The sequence below is a fragment of the Hylaeus volcanicus genome, chromosome 3, assembly GCF_026283585.1.
Source record: "Hylaeus volcanicus isolate JK05 chromosome 3, UHH_iyHylVolc1.0_haploid, whole genome shotgun sequence".
Classification (NCBI taxonomy): Eukaryota; Metazoa; Arthropoda; class Insecta; order Hymenoptera; family Colletidae; genus Hylaeus; species Hylaeus volcanicus.
The window spans coordinates 31,553,092-31,572,092 of NC_071978.1; the positions used below are offsets into that span (position 1 = coordinate 31,553,092).

The following is a 19,001-nucleotide window of genomic DNA, read 5'->3' on the forward strand; positions in this document are numbered from 1 at the left end:
AATTTTTCCCACGCGGCGCTACAAACTTTGTACCAAGTTTTAATACGCGAGCTTGGACTCTCTGGTAACAAATATGACTCTTGTCGCGTTTTCTATGTGCTGAATATATATTTTAACCTATTATAATTACTCGATATAAAGATTATTTGACGTTCCTTATGGTTTCATAGACAACATGATGTCTGCGTGTATTTGTATGTTCAATTATTTATTAATATCAATCTCATTTTGACGATTATTAAACCGTGTATTCATAAACATTCAATTTATAAATTAAAATCACTGAAAAACTGTCTTTCACTTTATCAGATTCATTGTTCAGAAGAATGTGTATGGCGAATGGACAACGGACAGTTGTGACAGTTGCTGCAACAAAAATCGAAACTCCAGAAATTGAGCAACCGTTTCGTACTACAGAAACATATCCCCCGAATCATGTTACTCATCACTTGAATCGAATTTATACAGTACCATTAGATATTCAAAATCTTTTACAAAATGATATACCCAATGAGTGGAAGAAACAAATTAAGACTTTTGCAGAATTTGCTATATTGATTAGAAAACCTGCGGTTGAAACAATGTCGTATCTGGAGCAAGCAGATTACACTAAGTCTATTAACAAATACATTTTGTGTATCCTTTTCAAGTTTCAAACAAAAATTCAAAATGTGTAGTTGACAAAACTCATAATTTCAAAAATACATGCAATTATATTTTCATTACAATTATATTTATTAGATGGTATACATGGTGTAGGAAAAACAACAACGTTACTGCATTTAATCCACTATGGTTTCGCAAAAAAATTCATTATGCTTCATTTACCAAGCGGTACAAACTTACGATAACGGCAATACGAATTTCCAATCTTTATACATATTTCTTTCTTCTATGCTTTTAGTTAATACATGGTTTCGATTTCCAAAGGAAATTACCAACTCTCTGCTGACACCGGGTAAAATAGATTTACCTATACACGCAGGAACATGGTTGAAATATTTCAGAAATTTAAACAATGCTTTACTATCGGCATTGGATGTAAGTATGAAACGATATTGTTTTTATTGTCATGTATGGTTAGAGTAATTGCTCGATTAATTATCTTTCAGTTAAAAGTGTCTAAAGACTATACATGGAGTCACCGAGAAAGTACAAAATCTGGGGAATCTCTTTCTAATCTTATTGAATTCGGAATACAACGAATTAAATTTGCTTGCGGAGTTGTTAATGCATTGGTGGATGAACTTAAAGCAGCTAGTACCGCAGGAAAGTGCAGAATGTTAGTTGTTATAGATGGTTTTAATGCACTTACAGATGATTACACGTCGATACAAGATGACAACAAAGTAAATGTACCAGCTGAAAGGATATCGTTAACTACAGCATTCCTTAACAGTGTAAATTATAATTGGTGTAACGGAGCTGCAATATTAACAGTAGATATAAGAGCAACTAAGGTATAGATAAATGAATGCGATAAAATACAATATACTAAAATACTCGATAAAGTATAATTATTTAATTATTAATTATTTCTGTTTATATAGCATAAAAGAGAATCTGAATATCCAAGATACTTACTTGGTAAGAAAGGATTTGAACATGTTGATCCTTTCGTTCCCGTGTGTGTTGAAAATTATACTTCCGATGAATTCAATACTATCATGGAATATTATAAAGATAGAAAATGGATTAGAAATATTACTGCTAATGGACAGAGAGAACTAGAACTATTGTCCAATAGGAATCCACTCGAACTCTGGACTCGTTGTAAACCCTTATAAAATATTTTATATATAAATAAATTTTTTAGTAGGTACAAAATCTAATTGAGATTTTTTTCTTTTTCCGATTTACTCTTTTTGTTTATGTGTATATACATTCATGTATATATATTCATATATTCATTTTATTATCATTTTATAACTCTTTATTGTTGTGTCGCAACGGTAAGAAATAATACAATTTTTTTTTATTTTAATTACTTTATTGATTTCAGTAATATATTAATTGTAAGTCAAAGATTAACACAAGTCTAACAGTTATTAACAATAACATCTGCTAATAGTACAGAATTTCTTTTATATAGTTTCAGTTGAATTTTCTGGACATGATCCAATTATGGAAACCTACAATATGTGTAATTTACATGTATTTTAATCTAACAAGTCCAAAACCTTTTTAATGTCTCCATCTTCAGCTTCTAGTAAATGAGTCAGTAATCCTGATTTATTGGAATATCCCATTGCAAGCATTATCGAAAGACCTTCACGAACTTTTGGATTGGGATGATATGAACTTTCTTCTTCTTTTGCTAGTTGAGGATATATTGTCTGATCCGACGTATCAACCTCTTTTGACGTTGATGAAACCATCGATGCGTTTGCGGAAACCTAATAAAACATACGTAATTTTGAACAATTCTTTAAACACATTTTTTCGGATTATCAATGAACGTAAATCATTAATAGAAAATGTACTCCTTCGTGAAAATAATTGGTGAATATTTATGTACTATTATATTTGCAAATGAAACTATTTTCTAACGTAATTCGTTAGCGTTATATTACGTTATAGAATACGAATACTTTCTTTGGAATTTGTTCAACGAACTCTATTTTTTCTCAATATTTTTATTCTTCTATTTCTGTCAAGTAATATTCAACACAACGTGTTGAAAAGTGTTATCGATTACGATGCAATTTTCTCTATTGATTTATGCGTCGTAATGATTTTGGGTTAGATTCTTCTACTTAAAACTAATCTAAAACTTACTTGTTTTTCAGATAAAACGTTTAAACCGGATGAAATGAAGGATGTAGAATTGATATCGGAAGTATCAGTTTTATCTAAAATTGTCCATTCTTCTGTCCCTTCAGCTTTTTTAATAGTTGTCTCCGCACTTGAAACCGACGCATTATCGGATGTAAATGTTTCGTCGATTGAATCGATAACGAGTTTCGTATCTTTTTCAGGAATTTTTTCTGTACCAGTCTGGCTGGTAGTTATATTTGTTTGGCATTCCTTTTTTTCTTCGGTTTTATTAGTTTGAGAAATATTCAAAGTATCAGGACTAGTATCAGGACTAGTATCAGGACTAGTATCAGAACTAGTACCAGTTTTAATATCCACTATCCAAGACATATCCAAGTCAAACTTTTTTAGGAACTTTAAAAGGTTAAACATTTCTCTACCATTTCCATCATAAAATGTGTAATTGTTTGTAAAATACATGGCTTTCTTTTTGAGAAATTTTCTTTCATCGCGATGCAAACGTGGGGCATGATGAGCTGACCATTGTTGAGAATGCGAAATACGAATCATATAATGATTCGCGTGTAAACCTAATAATTCACACTGTGAACATAAATCGTAATCTTTGCATCGAACACATTTGTATCGAAATCCTTTAAGCTCATTATTACAACCATCGCACACTACACCATTCCATACTCCTCTGTTAGGAATTTGACATAAATGTACGTACAGTCGGAGTAGGGCGGGGTTCAATTTTGTAGCCACCTCGAGTTCTTGATCACTGCATATTCGAATTTCATCGTTGTCTACATCTAGGAAATTAGAGTTTGTTTACTTAAACGATAGAGTTCAATTACTATATCAATTTAAATAACATTATACGAAAGTTATTTTTCTAAATAGAGAGCGAATGGTTACCATGGTTAAAATGACTGGTTAATTAATATGAGAAGTACGATTTAAAAATGTTATCAACAAAATAATGTAATTATCGTAGATAAAAACATTACCTATCCACGAGACTGTGAACTCGTTGCCACGAAGTTCAGGGAAAAACTGTTTTAGTTTTTCACAAACATCGTTAAAATCTACTCTCTCATTCGTCTTGGTAGTAAATCTTCGAATGTCTTTTGTAGAACCATCGTTGTTTTTTAAGTAAACTTTAAATGACATGTTCAAATTGTCTGTCCACTTGAGCATCAAAATGTACGTAACACACAAATTGATATTGATATTGAAATATCTTAAACTATATTTCTATAAGGTATAAACGTATTATTATCGACAACTGACAACCTCTCTCGTCAAATTCTACTTTCCGTATATTCTGTTGGTTCTGTCATGACGCATTATATAGGCAACGAATGACGATTCACACGCACGCCATGATGATGCCCCAGTCAATGCACGCGGCCATGCCAGTATTGTCAGTCAAAAGTATTTCTGTCTGGTCGATACAAAATGGCGCTTCTGATAATAAAATCATTTCAGTTGTATTTTTCTCGACTTTTCTGCAATTACGACTTTCTTTCACGTGGTACCTTGGTCATTTATTATCGAACGGAGATTTTAGTTGATGCGTTAATTTTCGCATAAACTAGACCGGCGCCATTTTTGAGTGAAATGCGAAATTTGACATAGTCACGTGACTATTGCGTACAACGATGATTCACGTTCCTCGCCACTCACCACTCATTACAAATAATCATCCTGGCATTGTTGCATCATATAATCGATATTCTTGAACGTTCTGTCTCGTTCTCGTTTCTTAATCGATGGTCGTTTTTCCATGTATAATTCTTCAAAGATTTCGAATTTTGCGAGTAGACCGAGGAACGATTTTTATTCCGATCCATCGCATCGGAGCAATCATTTTATATCTATGTATGTACATATGGTACAATCAGTTGAGATATTTCGTTTTAACGTTCAAATGCGAGTAATTGAAAGTTTGCATAATAAAGAAAAGCATCAACAAGAAGACTATACGTATGTGCATTGTACAATTAATGTATAGTTGGAATCTTGAAACGTATATCTTTACTTGAAAATTGTTCCTTTTTCTCTTATATTCGTAGACGAACAGACTGCAAAAATGTACCGTAAGAATGTTTGATAAATAATCGACGTTATGCCCATTTGCCAATATGAATACGTGCACTGACGCGCACACGCACGAACGAACGAACGCACGCACGCACGCACGCACGCACGCGCGTAATTACGGTTGTATCGGCGTTGATCTTGTTGCAATTTGTACGTAATGTAGCTCATACGATTTCGTAGACAATATCTAATGTACGAAATTATATATCGTTCGTACCTGTAGATCTACAGATTCAGATAAATTGAAACGCGGTTGTGTGACGGTTGGTTGGCTGCATTTTAGTTTAGTCGGTTAACGGTTAGAGGCGATCGAACATCGTCAAAGAAAAAAATGATTTTTACGGGTTTACCGTAACATACCGTCCACACGTAAATTTTGTCGAAGCTAGTCGAATGACTCGAATCGATCGATAACCCATTCCGAAAATTGAATCGTTAACAAAGTAATCCTGTGAAATAATTACAGTGATCAGATTTGAACGATATTTAAGTAACGAGATGTCGCGGTTCATTTGCTACACTACCATTGCGTTATCGTTCTTGTTTGCTTCAACGTGCCCGATAGAAGTAAATGACATTTATAATTACATATTACTAATCACGGATGTTTACAATTATTATCGAACAACTTGCATCATAATCGTGCGTTCCGACAGTTGTACCAGTAAGTTTACGTTTCTTGTGATTAACGGTGGACTTGATTGGTTAAAGTTCAAATAGAATATTATTCGAAAAAGTGTTTGAGATAAACTAGAAAGATTTAAAATTGTTGTAAATTATCATTTCAGGTTTCAACGAAACGACTCTGACGCAAATATGGTTTCGTTCGTTCTCCCGCAGAGGCATCTTGACCATGATCGTAAGCTTTTCCAATTTGTCGCGCGAGACTAAGAAATATCAAAACTACATCGTACGTCCTCTGTATGTGGTCCTCCTCACTACAAACGAGACGATGAATCAATTCGCATTGGCTACCAAACATATCGATATCTCTTTTCCCGTGTGGTTCGTCATGTTCCTACCTTACCGGGAGAATCCTATGAAGAGTTTCTGTCGTGATCCGGCCGGGACCGGGACCATGAGCGAGAAAGAGAAATGGAATGGGAAAGGGAAAGGGAAAGGGAAAGGGAAAGGGAAAGGGAAAGGGATAGGAAAAGGAAAAGGAAAAGGGAATCCGTTCAATTTGGCGTTCGATACCGAAATGTTAGTGCTCTGTTACGACATGCCAATTCTAACGGAATGGTACGCGTTGCGCGATAATCTTACCAAAGTCTTTAATCTGGCCGTATGGAAACCTGGCGGGGAATTCAATTTGAGAACGAATAGCAGCCTGTACGCTAGGAGGAGCAACATGCACGGTGAAGTTATGCGTATAGCCTACGTCAAGGTGAGTTTGTGGGATTGTCATCGAGTTCTGAATCCGAAATCACTTTAGTTTAGATCGATAATTGTCTCATTGTTGGATGTCACGACAACCGATTAACCGAAACGATTCACCGATAGGAATGATTTACGAGGTTGCGAGGGCAACCAACGCCGATCATGCATATACAATTTTAGCACTTTTTTTTTAAACTTCACTTTTTTCTCCAAGATTGATGGACAGTGTCATATCTTTACACATCTTTCCAACTTTCATTATCAAGGGATTTCATTGTTGAATTTGGACGGAATTGAAGGTATCCCCGTTCATCGCAATGAAAGACGGAGCCCTTACGCAGTTTCTTGGCGGTGTGATGCACGAGTTAAGCAATTCGATGAACTTTACAATCAAAGTGACCAGTACTTCGGAAGTGTACGGTAATTGGAACGAAGAGAAGGAAAGCTGGACCGGTGTGATAGGCGAAGTAGTGTCACGAATGGTCGATTTCGGCATCGCAGAGTTCAGCATAAGCAACGCTAGACTGGATGCAGTCGACTTTACCTTACCATTGATCTTATCACGTAACAAAGTGTACTTTCAAAAACCAGATGCCTCTTCCGTCCAGTGGTCTGCCTATTTCAAGGTTGATTCATCAACTCGATGTTTTTTCTTACTTTTGTTCATGAAGTTTGCAACTAATCGTAACGTAAGATAGAATGGTACAGTTGATGCTATCGATATCTACAATTGTATCTACATTTCCTGGCTTTAGACGTTCAAAATGGATATTTGGACAGCGATAATATGTACAATCGTATCCGTCCCAATTCTTTTAACGTTTATAAAGACGAGAGGTCGAATCGTCCCGAACATTATCGTGGACAATTACATAAACGTTTGGGGGATTTTTTGTCAGCAGGGCGTCTCAGGTATCGGGCGACTCAGCCATGCATATTCTTTGAAAATATTCTGTTCTTGTATACATATACAATACAATGGGTACACACATACATACATATTCGTTCACTTTCCTTCAGAGTTTCCAGAGGAGACCTCGTCGAGATTGGCTCTTCTCTCAATCTTTCTGACAGCATTGGTTATCCTGTCTGCCTATTCCGCTTCGTTGATCAGTTTTCTGACTCTCTCCACGGTCAGTCTGCCGTTCTCTACTCTCGAGGAATTCGCACGTCACGGCTCGTACAAGTTGATCGTGTTCAAAAACAGCGCCGATTACGACATGATAGTTGTAAGCACAACACTACGTTGATTAAGTTGAACGAATCAAAGGACGGACAGTGAAGCGAACACGAATTAATTTTAGTCTGCCAACGACACCATGTCGTCGAGTTTGAAGAGGTTGTTGAAGAAGAAACAGGACCTACCTCTGACAGTGTTGGATGCCTTTCAACAGGTACCTTGGAGTAAATCGAATAATTCCTTCAAAATTTCATCTGATCGATCCAATTATTTCATCGATTTCAATTTCCATCGAATCGTTGTAGGTTTGTTCGGAAAAAGTGGGATTCTACGTAACAGAAGCGATACAGAACGCCATGGATCGTGTGCCTTGCGAAGTTGTCTACATAGAAGCCGACAAGATCGACAGTTTGGCACTGGTCTTGAATAAAGGCAGCCCTTATACAGGATTAGTAAATTATCAGTAAATAATGCAATTTACATTACTGCGCTTGATCGTTTAGTTGAACGAGTCAATACGATACGATCGTATCTGTATCGATACTTTGTCGATACTTTTAGGTTGCAACGGTTCAAAGATAACGGAGTACTGAACAAGCTGAGAAAAACGTTTCTCGTAGTAACCACTTGTCGCGAGACCGGATATCCCGTGGTTACATTGGGTGGCGTTGCGCCTATCTTAGCTGTGCTGGCTGGTGGAATGATTTTAGGGTGCATTATATTGGCACTGGAAAAGATGTATTACTACAGTTGGGACCATAATCGCGAAGAAACTTTAGAATTTATTCGAATATCGGAGGAGATGAGACGGCTCGAACGAAATTTCCCCAATAGTCGAACAGAACCGAACAGAAGAATAGAAGAATAGAAGAACAGAGAAAGAAAGAGTGAAACGAGTCGAAAATCCCCCTTTATAGAGTTATACGTTACACTATACTCGTACGTACTTGTCGTTATCATATAATTGTATGTATTATATATTATGCATATCGATGATGTAGGTATCGATCATCAAATTGCGTTTGATATTACGTATGTAAATGCGCAACTACCTTTTCCAAACTTATCGGAACTCGAGATTTAAGTGAGTTGTATCATATATTATATTATGTACTCGTACGTATAGTATTTTTGTGAATAGTTGAGGCGTTTTCTCCAGTTATTCGAAAACATAAATGGTTGATTTATTCATTTTTTTAAATATTATATCTTATTAGGACAATTGTACTCGTAAAGCTTTCAATGTGAACAACTTTTCGTTTAAATGCTTAAACAGCAACAGCAACAGCAACAGCAACAGCAACAGCAACAGCAACAGCAACAGCAACAGCGGAGACCGGATACGGGCGTGCACGTGCTGCGTTTCCGCTTTTCGTATGACCGGAAGTGACCTTTGCCTCATTAGAAAAAGTTACACGCGCTCATCGCGATTCCATAGCGCTGATGTCAGGCATACGTGTATGTATCGTATAATGCAACGATAAGTCCTTGAAGCGGTGTCGCTGAATCCTGCGTCGAATGTCAAACACAAACACGATCAATGGTTTCTTTTCTTGTAGTTACCGTTTAATAGCATTTATACAGTCTTTGTAGTTGTAATAATCTTTCTACAATAAAAGGAAGCACGAGTAACCAGAGTTATCCCCACTACTTGCTGGATCTGCTATTAACAAGATCGGAAACTGTCTCGTGCTCGATATCGTGGACGGTATAGGTATTTCACTTTATTATAATAGAGTCTGTTGGCTGTAAAATCCCGATGTACGCGATACGCAGCAGTCATTGTTGGCAGGTTGTGTCATCTCTGGGCTTGTCCAGAATGCTATTATTACCGCGCTGCATGCCGACTGCAACTTGTACCCATTCGGTAACAATGATAGTTGGAACTTGGAACGATTACGAATACTACTCGTTGATAATGACTATTGTCAAAGGGTGAACAATGATGCACAGTCTACTACGAGTCTATTTCGTAGAAAGTTTTAGCAAGAAAAGAAACAAAGCTGTTTAGTACCTACGTAAATTATACATATAGTCTCGCCCGGTACCACCTACCACCCGGTGGTCATGACTTTTTACATTTACAATAATAATGTACCTACCTACCTACCTAACTAACTAACTAACTAACTAACCAACTACCCAACTACCCAACTACCCAACTACCCAACTACCTAACTACAATGTGTCAATACAATTTCACTTTATTGTATACGTTTAGCGAAAGCATGATAGGTACATCTGAGGGAAACAAATTTTTGGGCGAAATGTTACGTGCTGCAGCGAGATTTCGCATGTCTCGAAGGATTTGACAGTTGGCGGGCATCTGGTCTCTCTACTCTCTAGTACCTCTTCAATGCCAACCACGATTTACGATCTACCCACGTATACCGAGTGTCGCGTGGCGTGGGAGTACTCTCGTGCTGTGAGCGTACATATAGTGGGGATCCTCCGGTACTCTACTGGCTCGCACAGAACGGAAAGGAAAGGAAAGGAAAGGAAAGGAAAGGAAAAGAGTGGTATACCTACAGCTAGGCTGTAAACGCGATTATGTTTCTTTACTGGCAAACCCATTTAGTGTTCCTTGCAGCACGAAGGAACTTGGTGTCGTTCCAACGGCTTGGCCGAACAAAAAAAGAACAAAGATGTTTGTTTAATCAACTCTTGGCACTGGCTAGCTCTTGCTGTAGCTTATCATTGACCACGACCACAACCACGTCCAACGACTACGACTGCGATCGTGTCACTCGAGGTGTTTGTTTTCAATCGGAAAAAGGGAGGTGCACGTGTGAGGTGTGTTAGTTGTCGCGATGCAACAGTAGCGCAAAGAATCTTTTCGATAAACCCACAAGTTTCAAATTTACCGCGTGGAATCTGTCGTCTGGTATTCGTCAGGGTGGCTTAGGTGGTGTGCGGGTGTCTGTGGGTGTGTGTGTCCAAGCGAGCCAACAATACAGCTGTCCGTCATGGGACCAAACCATTTGGGTGAGTTTCATTTTTTTGACTACGATCGACGATCGAGTTTATTCGTTTCTTTAAGAAATGCGAAATCGTTTTCTTTAGAGGGCGAAAATGAATTTGTCTGATGCAAAAATATTTGATATTATATTTATACGCCAAGACCTTGATCAACTTTATCAATATTGCACGTAAAATAGAATGCATATTCCCTAGCCTGCTCAAAGATAGGTTCCCATTCTCTGCATAAGATTGTGCTAGTTTAGCGTGGATAGCTCTCATTGGTCGAAGAAAAACGCGGATTTGCCGAGTTCTCAACATAAATACAATACATAGGTATACCGAATGATGTCGACTCGATGATAAACCGGTAAAAGCATCAAGGAATACGCATCCAAGACAAACTTGTCATTACCGCACGCGTCGAACTATGTTGACATGATCGAATTGGTTGGTATCGATAGTACAATAAATCATTTTTAATCGCGAATCAACAGTTGTAAAATGTAAAAAGAAAGCCTTATGTAATATAACGAAGCGACTCAAGCGTTAAGAACAAAAAGAATATGTAACGGATAATAAAACTCTGTACGCAAAAAGAAATAAAACAGCCAAGTGTGCGGTCGCACGTGTACGCGGCATCGGCATCCTTTTCATGGGAAATGCGCTAATTTGTTTGTTACAGAACCAATAAGAGATCAGCCACGACTTTAAAACACTTTTTATCGTTCGAATAAATCCAAGACACAGCAGGACGAAAGAAAAATTTCCTGCAACGGATTCGAAATATCCAAGTCAGAGCCAAGTCGTAGTCAGACACGTAGTCAGGCACGCAGGCAGGCAGACCTCGCGTCATAAAACTTGGCTGCCTATGGCGGAAACGGTACGTAAAATATTATAATTTTCTGTCATCTACACTGTCGTTGTGGACATAACAATCGGCTAGTCGCGAGCAATCCTCGAGTAACTAGGTACGCTAAACGATGCTAGCGATTTTAATGGAAGCTAAGAAACGTAACGACCGCGTTCCGTGCGATCGATTTTGGTGGCCATTTACGGTCGTTCGATCGTCAACTAACACCCTCGACATCTCATCTCGCATAATTAGAATGCAAGAGTTAAGAGCAATTAAACGAGAAGGAGAAAAGTATGAACGCGCGAGACACCTACACGTCGCGGTCGATATGCAGCACGTGTCGCAAGATGGCCGGACCGGGTGGGTCACTACCTACATGGTGACACCCACCGACTCCTGTGACGCAGCCTTGCCCACGAATGCTAGTTGAATTTCTCTCTCTCTCTCTCCCTATTGTAATTTACGTCGATTAACAGTTACGTCAGTCGAAGCGTGGAGAAAACAGCGAGCGAACAAACTACAACGATAGAAATAATCTACACCGTTCGAATTAATTCATTATTCAATAAATCTTTCGTTTTTCTAACAACTTGTACTTTTTAACTTTTTCAAGCATGAGATTCGAAACATATACAGTGTAGAAAAAAAGAGTAGATTTTGTTGTTCCTCTTAGGCTGTTGCTTGTCAGGCTACTGTTTCGTGTTACTCTGACACTAGAAACGGAAGACGGTGATATATGTAGATATACTAGTAGATCTCGCGATGCTTTAAATATAGATCTTGTTTGCACATGTTCTCGCAATGGACAGATCTCTGTGCACTCGTTATAGATAATGGAGTGGATTCGTTGTTTTTCAGACCTAAGACACGCGCGAACCAAGATGAGTATCCGATGTACGTGAACAGAAGAAGATAGGAAGGTAGATGATATTATAGGATTGGATCGGATAGTGAAGTCAGGACGGAGAAGATGGTGTACAGAGGCAGCTTGCAGACGGATGATCCGCGGGACGCGCCCAGGTTGGTCAGAATATCGCCGCTCCGAACCAGTAGACCGGGCAATTCTGTGGCCAATTCACGGCCGGGTGGCTCTGTTAACAGCCCGGTGTATCATGGTCAGTTTGTGCCAGCAATCGACGTTCATCGAGCCAAATTGATCGAAGAAAGACGCTTGGGTCGTGAAAGAGACATCGTATCCGTAGAGAAGGTTATTATGAGGACGACTGGCTTGAAGGTCACCGCGCCAAGGTTGCGGAACATGAATCAGATACGAGATACGGTATTCGTCGAGCCTACTATGGAGATACCGATAGAGAAGATCGGCCGGCGAACGGACAGAGATCGGCCAAGAACCATAGCAGTCGATAGTTACAACAGGTCTACGAAGATGGCAAGTTCCATGTTGGCCGATTTGAAGGATCTAGAAAGACTGAGAAATAGCCCGGCCGCGCAGAGATGTTCCAGGACAGGAAATAGTAGCGAAACGACGAATATTCGGTCCGCGGTACCGAATAAAAAAACCGAACTGTCGAATTCAGCGAAAATTCGATCGGATATACGAAAGATACAGGAAATGTTTCAAACAGCCGAAACAGCAAATTCGCCGGCAACGGCAACGTACGCACACGAGAAAAGATTAGGCAAGAGAAACGAATTCGTGAAACAGGAGAAGAAACTGGGAACGGAAATGAACAAAACGAGATTATTGGCTCAGAAGCTGTTCGAGGCATCACGGGGTAACCGAGAGGCACTCAAAGATCGCTACAGCAACTCGAGGAACGTCTCCTCGAATAAACAACCGAGCAAACATATCAACACCAAATTGCCGAGTAAAATATCGTCGCAAACGAGTATCGTGGATGCCGATCAACCGGGAATCGAAACAAGTGAAAAGCAACTGGAGGAAGTACATCCGCGTCCTCCGGATCGGAAAAGAAAGGAAAAGAAAAATATACTCGGTAGCGACGCGAACGATACAACTGTCACCGATAATATCGCAAAAAAGGAAAAGGCAAAGATTGTTCGACCTGATAGCGAAGCCCGATCTTCAGTATCGTCATCCAATCGGAACGTGTACTTGAATTTGAATTCCGAATGTGTAGGAGACGATTCGAAAGAGTCGAGAACCAAGGAGCTCGATAGACCGGATATCTTGAACGGATTATTAAAGGAGTCTGACAAACAACTGGCAGATCTGAAATTCGATTTCAACCAGAGGGGAAGATCGAGGAATCAGTGGAGAGGATTCGTGCAATCTATGAGACTGCACGACGTTGAACTTGATTCCGATAGCGAGGATCAGAAAAAAGGTGAGTGAGTCAGAGTTGGTTCGAAGCGTGGATGACAGACGTATTAATTAACGTTTACGTACATGGCACATTGATTTAGCAATGTTTACCGAGCTGTTTAAGTTACAAGGGACACCGACGCCGACGCCGACGCACCGCAACGCGACGAGCTGGCTATTAATTCCCTGATCTAAAGTGCCCCTATTTCTATACTTTTCGATGCTCCCTCTCTCGTTCATGTTAACTGAGGCAGGTCAAGATAACGTGTCCCGCAACATACAATGTACATGTAGTAGTATGTCTCGAACGTATAATATGTATCGTAGTTAACTGGAGCCTAGAGGAATATACATGTACACGTACATACAAGTATAATACATGCCTAGGTGACTCAGGATTAATAACGACCAGCTGATGAGACAGAAGGCTTGGTCATCCGACAAGGTTCTTCTTTCGGTGCTCGACAATTTTTATCTACGGTTTATCTACACTTTACGCGTACATTTATCCTATCTCTACTTACGTGAATGCCACGTATCGGAAAATATTTACACACACCGAAATGTTTACCTCCACGAAAAATGTTCTCGTGTTACCGTTTCGAACAGCTTGTACATACACAACCGGGAGAGCAGGCAAAGTCAAACGATACGATCTGGAAAGCTGTTTTTTTCAAAAAGATAAACGATAGAAAGTCTAAACTTTCTAATCTTTCTTGGTGCAATGCGTGTACTTGGTTCCATTTTTAGCTGAATTGTTGGTAAAATTTTAATCACGATAAATACCGCGTGCATAACATATAGAATTTAACTTATTTGTGCATCTCATTATACTAATGGCGGATTACAAAATTTGTGTGCACATACGTAAACATAATATACATGTATACGTACGTAGATATGTACGCTTGTAACGATCGACGCCGACGCGATGTATCGGTACACGGTGAGGTTCCATTTAAAATATCATTGATTGTCCTTTTTGCACGAAACGCGCGCGAAGCGGTCATGTATACTGTACACTGTACAGTGCGATAACGGTCCTTGCCCTTGAGTCTACGCCCTAATATTGATCTGGCGTCCTTTCTGCCCCACCATGAATGGTGTGGCCCATGGTCTGCGTACAATAACACACCGACTTCCCCTCACTGCTCCATCGCATCGCATCGCATGGCATCGCATCGTATCGGGTCGAAGCCCGAAGCTCCCGTTGCGGCATATGAAAACTCTTCGGTTGTTCTTCAGTGTAAATCTAGCTGTCAAACAGTCAACACTTTTCGAGACGATCGACTCGATCGTTTCCGCACAAGTCGTGTTCGCGTTGATCGATATCCTTACTCCGACTCGACCCTATTTTTTCTACCCTATTATTATCACGGCTCTTCTCCTTGTTTGTTCTCTTCTGTGCACGACATTTTGTGGTTTCGCGTCACGACTACCACTTCTTCAAACTTTCTTCCTTCGAACCCCGTTAACCTCGTTTTCCTCGGTAAATCTTCATCGTACGACTGGGTGTCCTATAAGCGGTGCGGTGCCTCTAATGGTGGAACTCGATCGATATACACGCGGTGTTTATCTTGGTTGTTTTTCTTTTTGACGCGTTCTCTGGCATTGTCAATCGACGCGCGTCCTCTTTCGCTCGAAAGAGCAAAAGTGTCTCCAGTGCAGTCTGCCCAGTTCAGTCCAGTCCCAGTGCAGGCGTGATCACGCGATCGGATGCACATGCGAGCCCGTTGTTCGCGTCGGAGATGGTGCTCTGCGACGTCTGCGACAATAAAGGTGAGAGAGATCTTTACTCGAATATCCATCGAGTCGTTTAGTTAACCTTTCGCCGTTGGAAAGTGAAATTTCAAACTTGTATAACGTAAAGTGTTGCGCACCGTGGTACACAAAGTCGGTTGTTACCATGGCTTGATAATTTGATATGTTACACGTACATTTTTCACCGAACCAACCTTCGAATTAGTTGGTTCTGTTTCAAGATTTTTACCAGCGTTGACACTTGCGTCACGTCACCACATTTCATTGACTAGTCATCATGGGTGAAAAAAGGGAAATATTGTTTGCCTCGACCTCGAACCTCGACCTCGACCTCGACCTCGACCTCGACCTCGACCTCGACCTCGACCTCGACCTCGACCGAGTACTGCTCGTCGATACAAGTCGTTAACAATTCTCATTAAATGTTTTCATCCGTACGATTTTGCGATGGAAAGCTAGTTATCATGTGATCATTATTCGTTGAAAGATGCACAGCGAATACGCGGTTGTAGAGACGAGAGTAAACCGTGAGGAACACGTGGTAAATGCTTGACATTTTCACCCTGACGCGTTTACTCGCGTATCTTCTAGGTGTAGTTGCTTCTCGACTTTCTTTTTCGTCTATTGGTTTCATATTTTTTTCGCAATTTAATCGAAATACGATAGTCTTGGAAACGATCGGAGATTCCAATCGCCGAAATGCTTAACGGTAGTAACGAACACTCGACGAATATTCCATCAAAGGGTGTGCAACGCCAAGTTGCATCGTTTCGCTATTGTATTGGGCACAATGGTCACGCTATACATTCCATTCTAAGAAATATCCGATTAAAACGACAGACTAAGCGGCTCTGGAGATTACGAAGAACCGACACGGTGTAAACAAGTCTCGTTATGCACTTAATTACGAGCACTCGAATTATAGGCGCGCCTCCGTCTGTGTCTGCGTCTGCGTCTGCGTCTGTGTCTGGGTGACCGTGCTTCATTATTTTTAGGGGGAAACTTTCTCACGCTCTGCATCGGGATACGGAATTGCGGTTGACGCAGATACGGAAAATAAAGGGAATTCAGTTTTCGAGTGCATTCAACAAAACGGCAGAATCGGAATAGATTCGAAAGAGTCGACGAGATTTCCGAGGAATTGCTAACTTTTGCTCAAGTTTTCGCGAGATAGTAACCCTCCCCGTCTACTGCTATTTATATACGGTATGCACGATAAGCGATAATGTAAAGTTAATCGATGGACGCTCGCTCGCATTGTGTTTGGCGTTCCCTTGCGTTCGATGCGATCCCGCGAAAAACTTTAAGCAGATATCGGTTGATCGCGTCAATTTCTGAATTGAACGTACGTAATATTTACGCGGCACGAGCATCATGACAACAGCTCGATGATGAAAAGCGAAGAAAACTATCTAACGTTCCACGCGTAATTAAGAAGGCATCCGTTGCTCGCTGGAAAACAACCGACATTAAGTCGGATAAAGAAACTTGTCTCTAGTAGGCGCCTGCTTTATCGCGCTCTATTTTGTTGGTAAGGGTCGTTATCGAAGAAAAACTTGGCGACCGTACCGTATCAGTAACGTCACGGAGCAGTGTCGGAAGAATATTTAAAATCACTGACACTGATGGAACATTACGGAACTGACACGTTACGGATATGTGTAAATAGACATTTATTCGTTATTCATTTTTCAACTCGTAAGAATAAGCAACGGCGTGTGTCCATTGGAAACGGAATCGTTCGATTGCAAGTTGACCACATTCGGGCTCGGCTACGACCACATACTGTTTAGAGTGGGGACTGATTGAAATTCGGTGTACAAAGATAGTACTTCCTGCCGAATGATTCTGTTGTTTAGTTAGCGAACATTGACACCGGCAACCATGCACCTTCACAATTGCGTACAATCACTTGAAAGCATCGTGCCTTTTATACGCACACTAGGTATTCGTAGACGTTTACATTAATCGTATCGTACACCCGCGCATAATACCTAACAAAAATTGCTTCGGATTATTTCCAACTTGCCATATCGATATTATTCCTAAACTACCGACAAGCTTAATTCCCTACTCTTCTTAAGTCGATTTAAATCCCTGGATGCCAAGCGAAAAGAACAACTTTACCCAAGTAGAGTTGCGAAAAGTTAACGCGTCGCATTAGGTGACGTGACACATGACACATGACACATGACACACAAGTCACAACGACCAACGTAATATTCGCGATCGAGAGGTTCGACGTTCGATATCGCACAGCCACGACTCTGTAATTGTGTATCGTAGCAACGCCAACGTAGGCGCCAAGTTGAGAACTCCTCGCATAATTGGAGTCAACGATGCATACCGAGTGCCCTCGGCCATTGTCTGCATACAGTTAGCTGGTTATTCCGTGAACATGGTTTCGAACTGTTTGCATAGTTGACAAAAAGAATTGGTTGACGCATCAAAGATATCGAAAATGATGCCAAGATCGAAGAAACATTACTGTCAGTTAAGATCGGATGTAGGATCGCGAACGAACAAATACGAATTAACATTACAAGTAGTTGGAAAGTTGAATCGAATCGAATCGAATCGAATCGGATAGGCAACAAGTCCTAAACGCCGCGATACTCGACAGCAGCGTCATGTAGTCTTACAAGCCACAAGATACAATGAACGAAACAGTTTCGTAGCTTAACCTTCCATACGCATAACGTATCACGTATGTTAGTCACTCAACGTTCTCGTATTCGTTTCCACGTGTTTGTGCACTTCCACGTCTACGCACGTGTTCTCTACCGCACACGTACCGCATACATACTTACAACTTGTCTGATGGCGCGTATGCGTATGCTACTCCGTGTCTTTAAATCGGTTTTATTGTTATTAGTCGGGTGTATAGACACTTGGTTGCTTATCGTGAAACTATACATGTTTTGGGGGAATAATATAGGTAATGTCAATAATAAAACGTTGCACGCGAAAAAAAAAGTTTATTCGAAATAAACGTACCGTGTTACGTACGTTCAAGGTCGTAAGGATGTGTCAACGAAGGGTAACGTTCTTGGAATAAACTTACTCTTTCCTCGTTCTTTCCTCACTCGACGCATTCGACGGAATAGTTTGATAATTTTCGGTCCCTGACCGCGCGTCCCATCACTCGTACAAAGAACGCTCATTCGCATTATTGCGGAAAATAATGCGTCCCGCCCTGACCATGAGGCGCATGAGTAGAATTGCATGTAGAGTGTGCAGTTGTACTCGCAGCCGTGATGCACATTAGTACGCACACACATGCAGGAGCACGCGTCCTTATCCTCGTGAACGGCAACGTGAAGCGAGCGTATCGAGTGCCGAGTGTGCGCGAACGGAGAAAGAACGTTCACCAACAGGCGCCGAAGGGTTCCCACAATCGACACACAATCGGTCTTCGACGTTGACGTACACGGTGGTCCGAGGAAAACTATCGAAACATGATTTTTCTTGAAACATTCGATTACTGTAGTTACGATTCCTCTAAGGGCGCGTCGCGGCTATCGACTATCCTGTATCGAATCGTTGCGACGCGAGACACTACGAAAGAAATGTGCGCGATATGAGGGAAAATTGGGACTAGACGAGTCAGGTATGATATCGATCGAAGTAGTTGCGGATATCGTGAAATTTGTTGTTTACGTATGTAAAGATGTGAAGCTCGTATGCATACTTCTATCATTTTTCGGTATTCA

At 40.4% G+C, this 19,001-nt stretch overlaps 4 protein-coding genes across 6 annotated transcripts in view; 3 read left to right on the forward strand and 1 right to left on the reverse strand.

Moving 5' to 3' along the window:
* The first annotated feature begins 38 nt into the window (after positions 1-38).
* On the forward strand, positions 39-1,832 carry LOC128873717 (28S ribosomal protein S29, mitochondrial). Its single transcript, XM_054117480.1, has 6 exons — positions 39-194; positions 310-636; positions 742-834; positions 905-1,041; positions 1,113-1,460; positions 1,551-1,832. The coding sequence occupies exons 1-6, from the start codon at positions 176-178 to the stop codon at positions 1,785-1,787; spliced, it is 1,161 nt and encodes a 386-aa protein (XP_053973455.1). The 5' UTR covers positions 39-175; the 3' UTR covers positions 1,788-1,832.
* A 136-nt stretch (positions 1,833-1,968) lies between these two features.
* Positions 1,969-4,113, reverse strand: LOC128873716 (sequestosome-1). The gene is made up of 3 exons (XM_054117479.1): positions 3,771-4,113; positions 2,779-3,572; positions 1,969-2,396 (listed from the first exon to the last, which is right to left on the reverse strand). The coding sequence occupies exons 1-3, from the start codon at positions 3,958-3,960 to the stop codon at positions 2,160-2,162; spliced, it is 1,221 nt and encodes a 406-aa protein (XP_053973454.1). The 5' UTR covers positions 3,961-4,113; the 3' UTR covers positions 1,969-2,159.
* A 393-nt stretch (positions 4,114-4,506) lies between these two features.
* LOC128873709 (glutamate receptor ionotropic, delta-1-like) lies at positions 4,507-9,061 on the forward strand. 2 transcript variants are annotated; one of them, XM_054117466.1, is made up of 8 exons: positions 4,507-5,530; positions 5,655-6,253; positions 6,546-6,872; positions 7,002-7,158; positions 7,267-7,475; positions 7,551-7,640; positions 7,732-7,889; positions 7,988-9,061. In XM_054117466.1, exons 1-8 carry the CDS (start codon positions 5,365-5,367, stop codon positions 8,292-8,294), a joined length of 2,013 nt encoding a protein of 670 aa, XP_053973441.1. In that variant the 5' UTR covers positions 4,507-5,364; the 3' UTR covers positions 8,295-9,061. The 2 variants fall into 2 exon arrangements, with proteins under 2 accessions (XP_053973441.1, XP_053973442.1); XM_054117467.1 differs by having other exon boundaries at positions 4,639-4,644.
* A 141-nt stretch (positions 9,062-9,202) lies between these two features.
* Positions 9,203-19,001, forward strand: part of LOC128873707 (probable serine/threonine-protein kinase DDB_G0282963) — a 17,679-nt gene continuing 7,880 nt past the window's right edge. Inside the window, exons 1-3 of one of the 2 annotated variants that reach the window (XM_054117464.1) lie at positions 9,203-10,411; positions 11,070-11,267; positions 12,099-13,549. In XM_054117464.1, coding sequence (XP_053973439.1) covers positions 12,211-13,549 — 1,339 coding nt within the window. In that variant the 5' untranslated portion in view covers positions 9,203-10,411; positions 11,070-11,267; positions 12,099-12,210. Of the gene's footprint in view, positions 10,412-10,529; positions 11,268-12,098; positions 13,550-19,001 lie in introns of those variants that run through there. The other variant, XM_054117465.1, reaches the window with a different exon arrangement.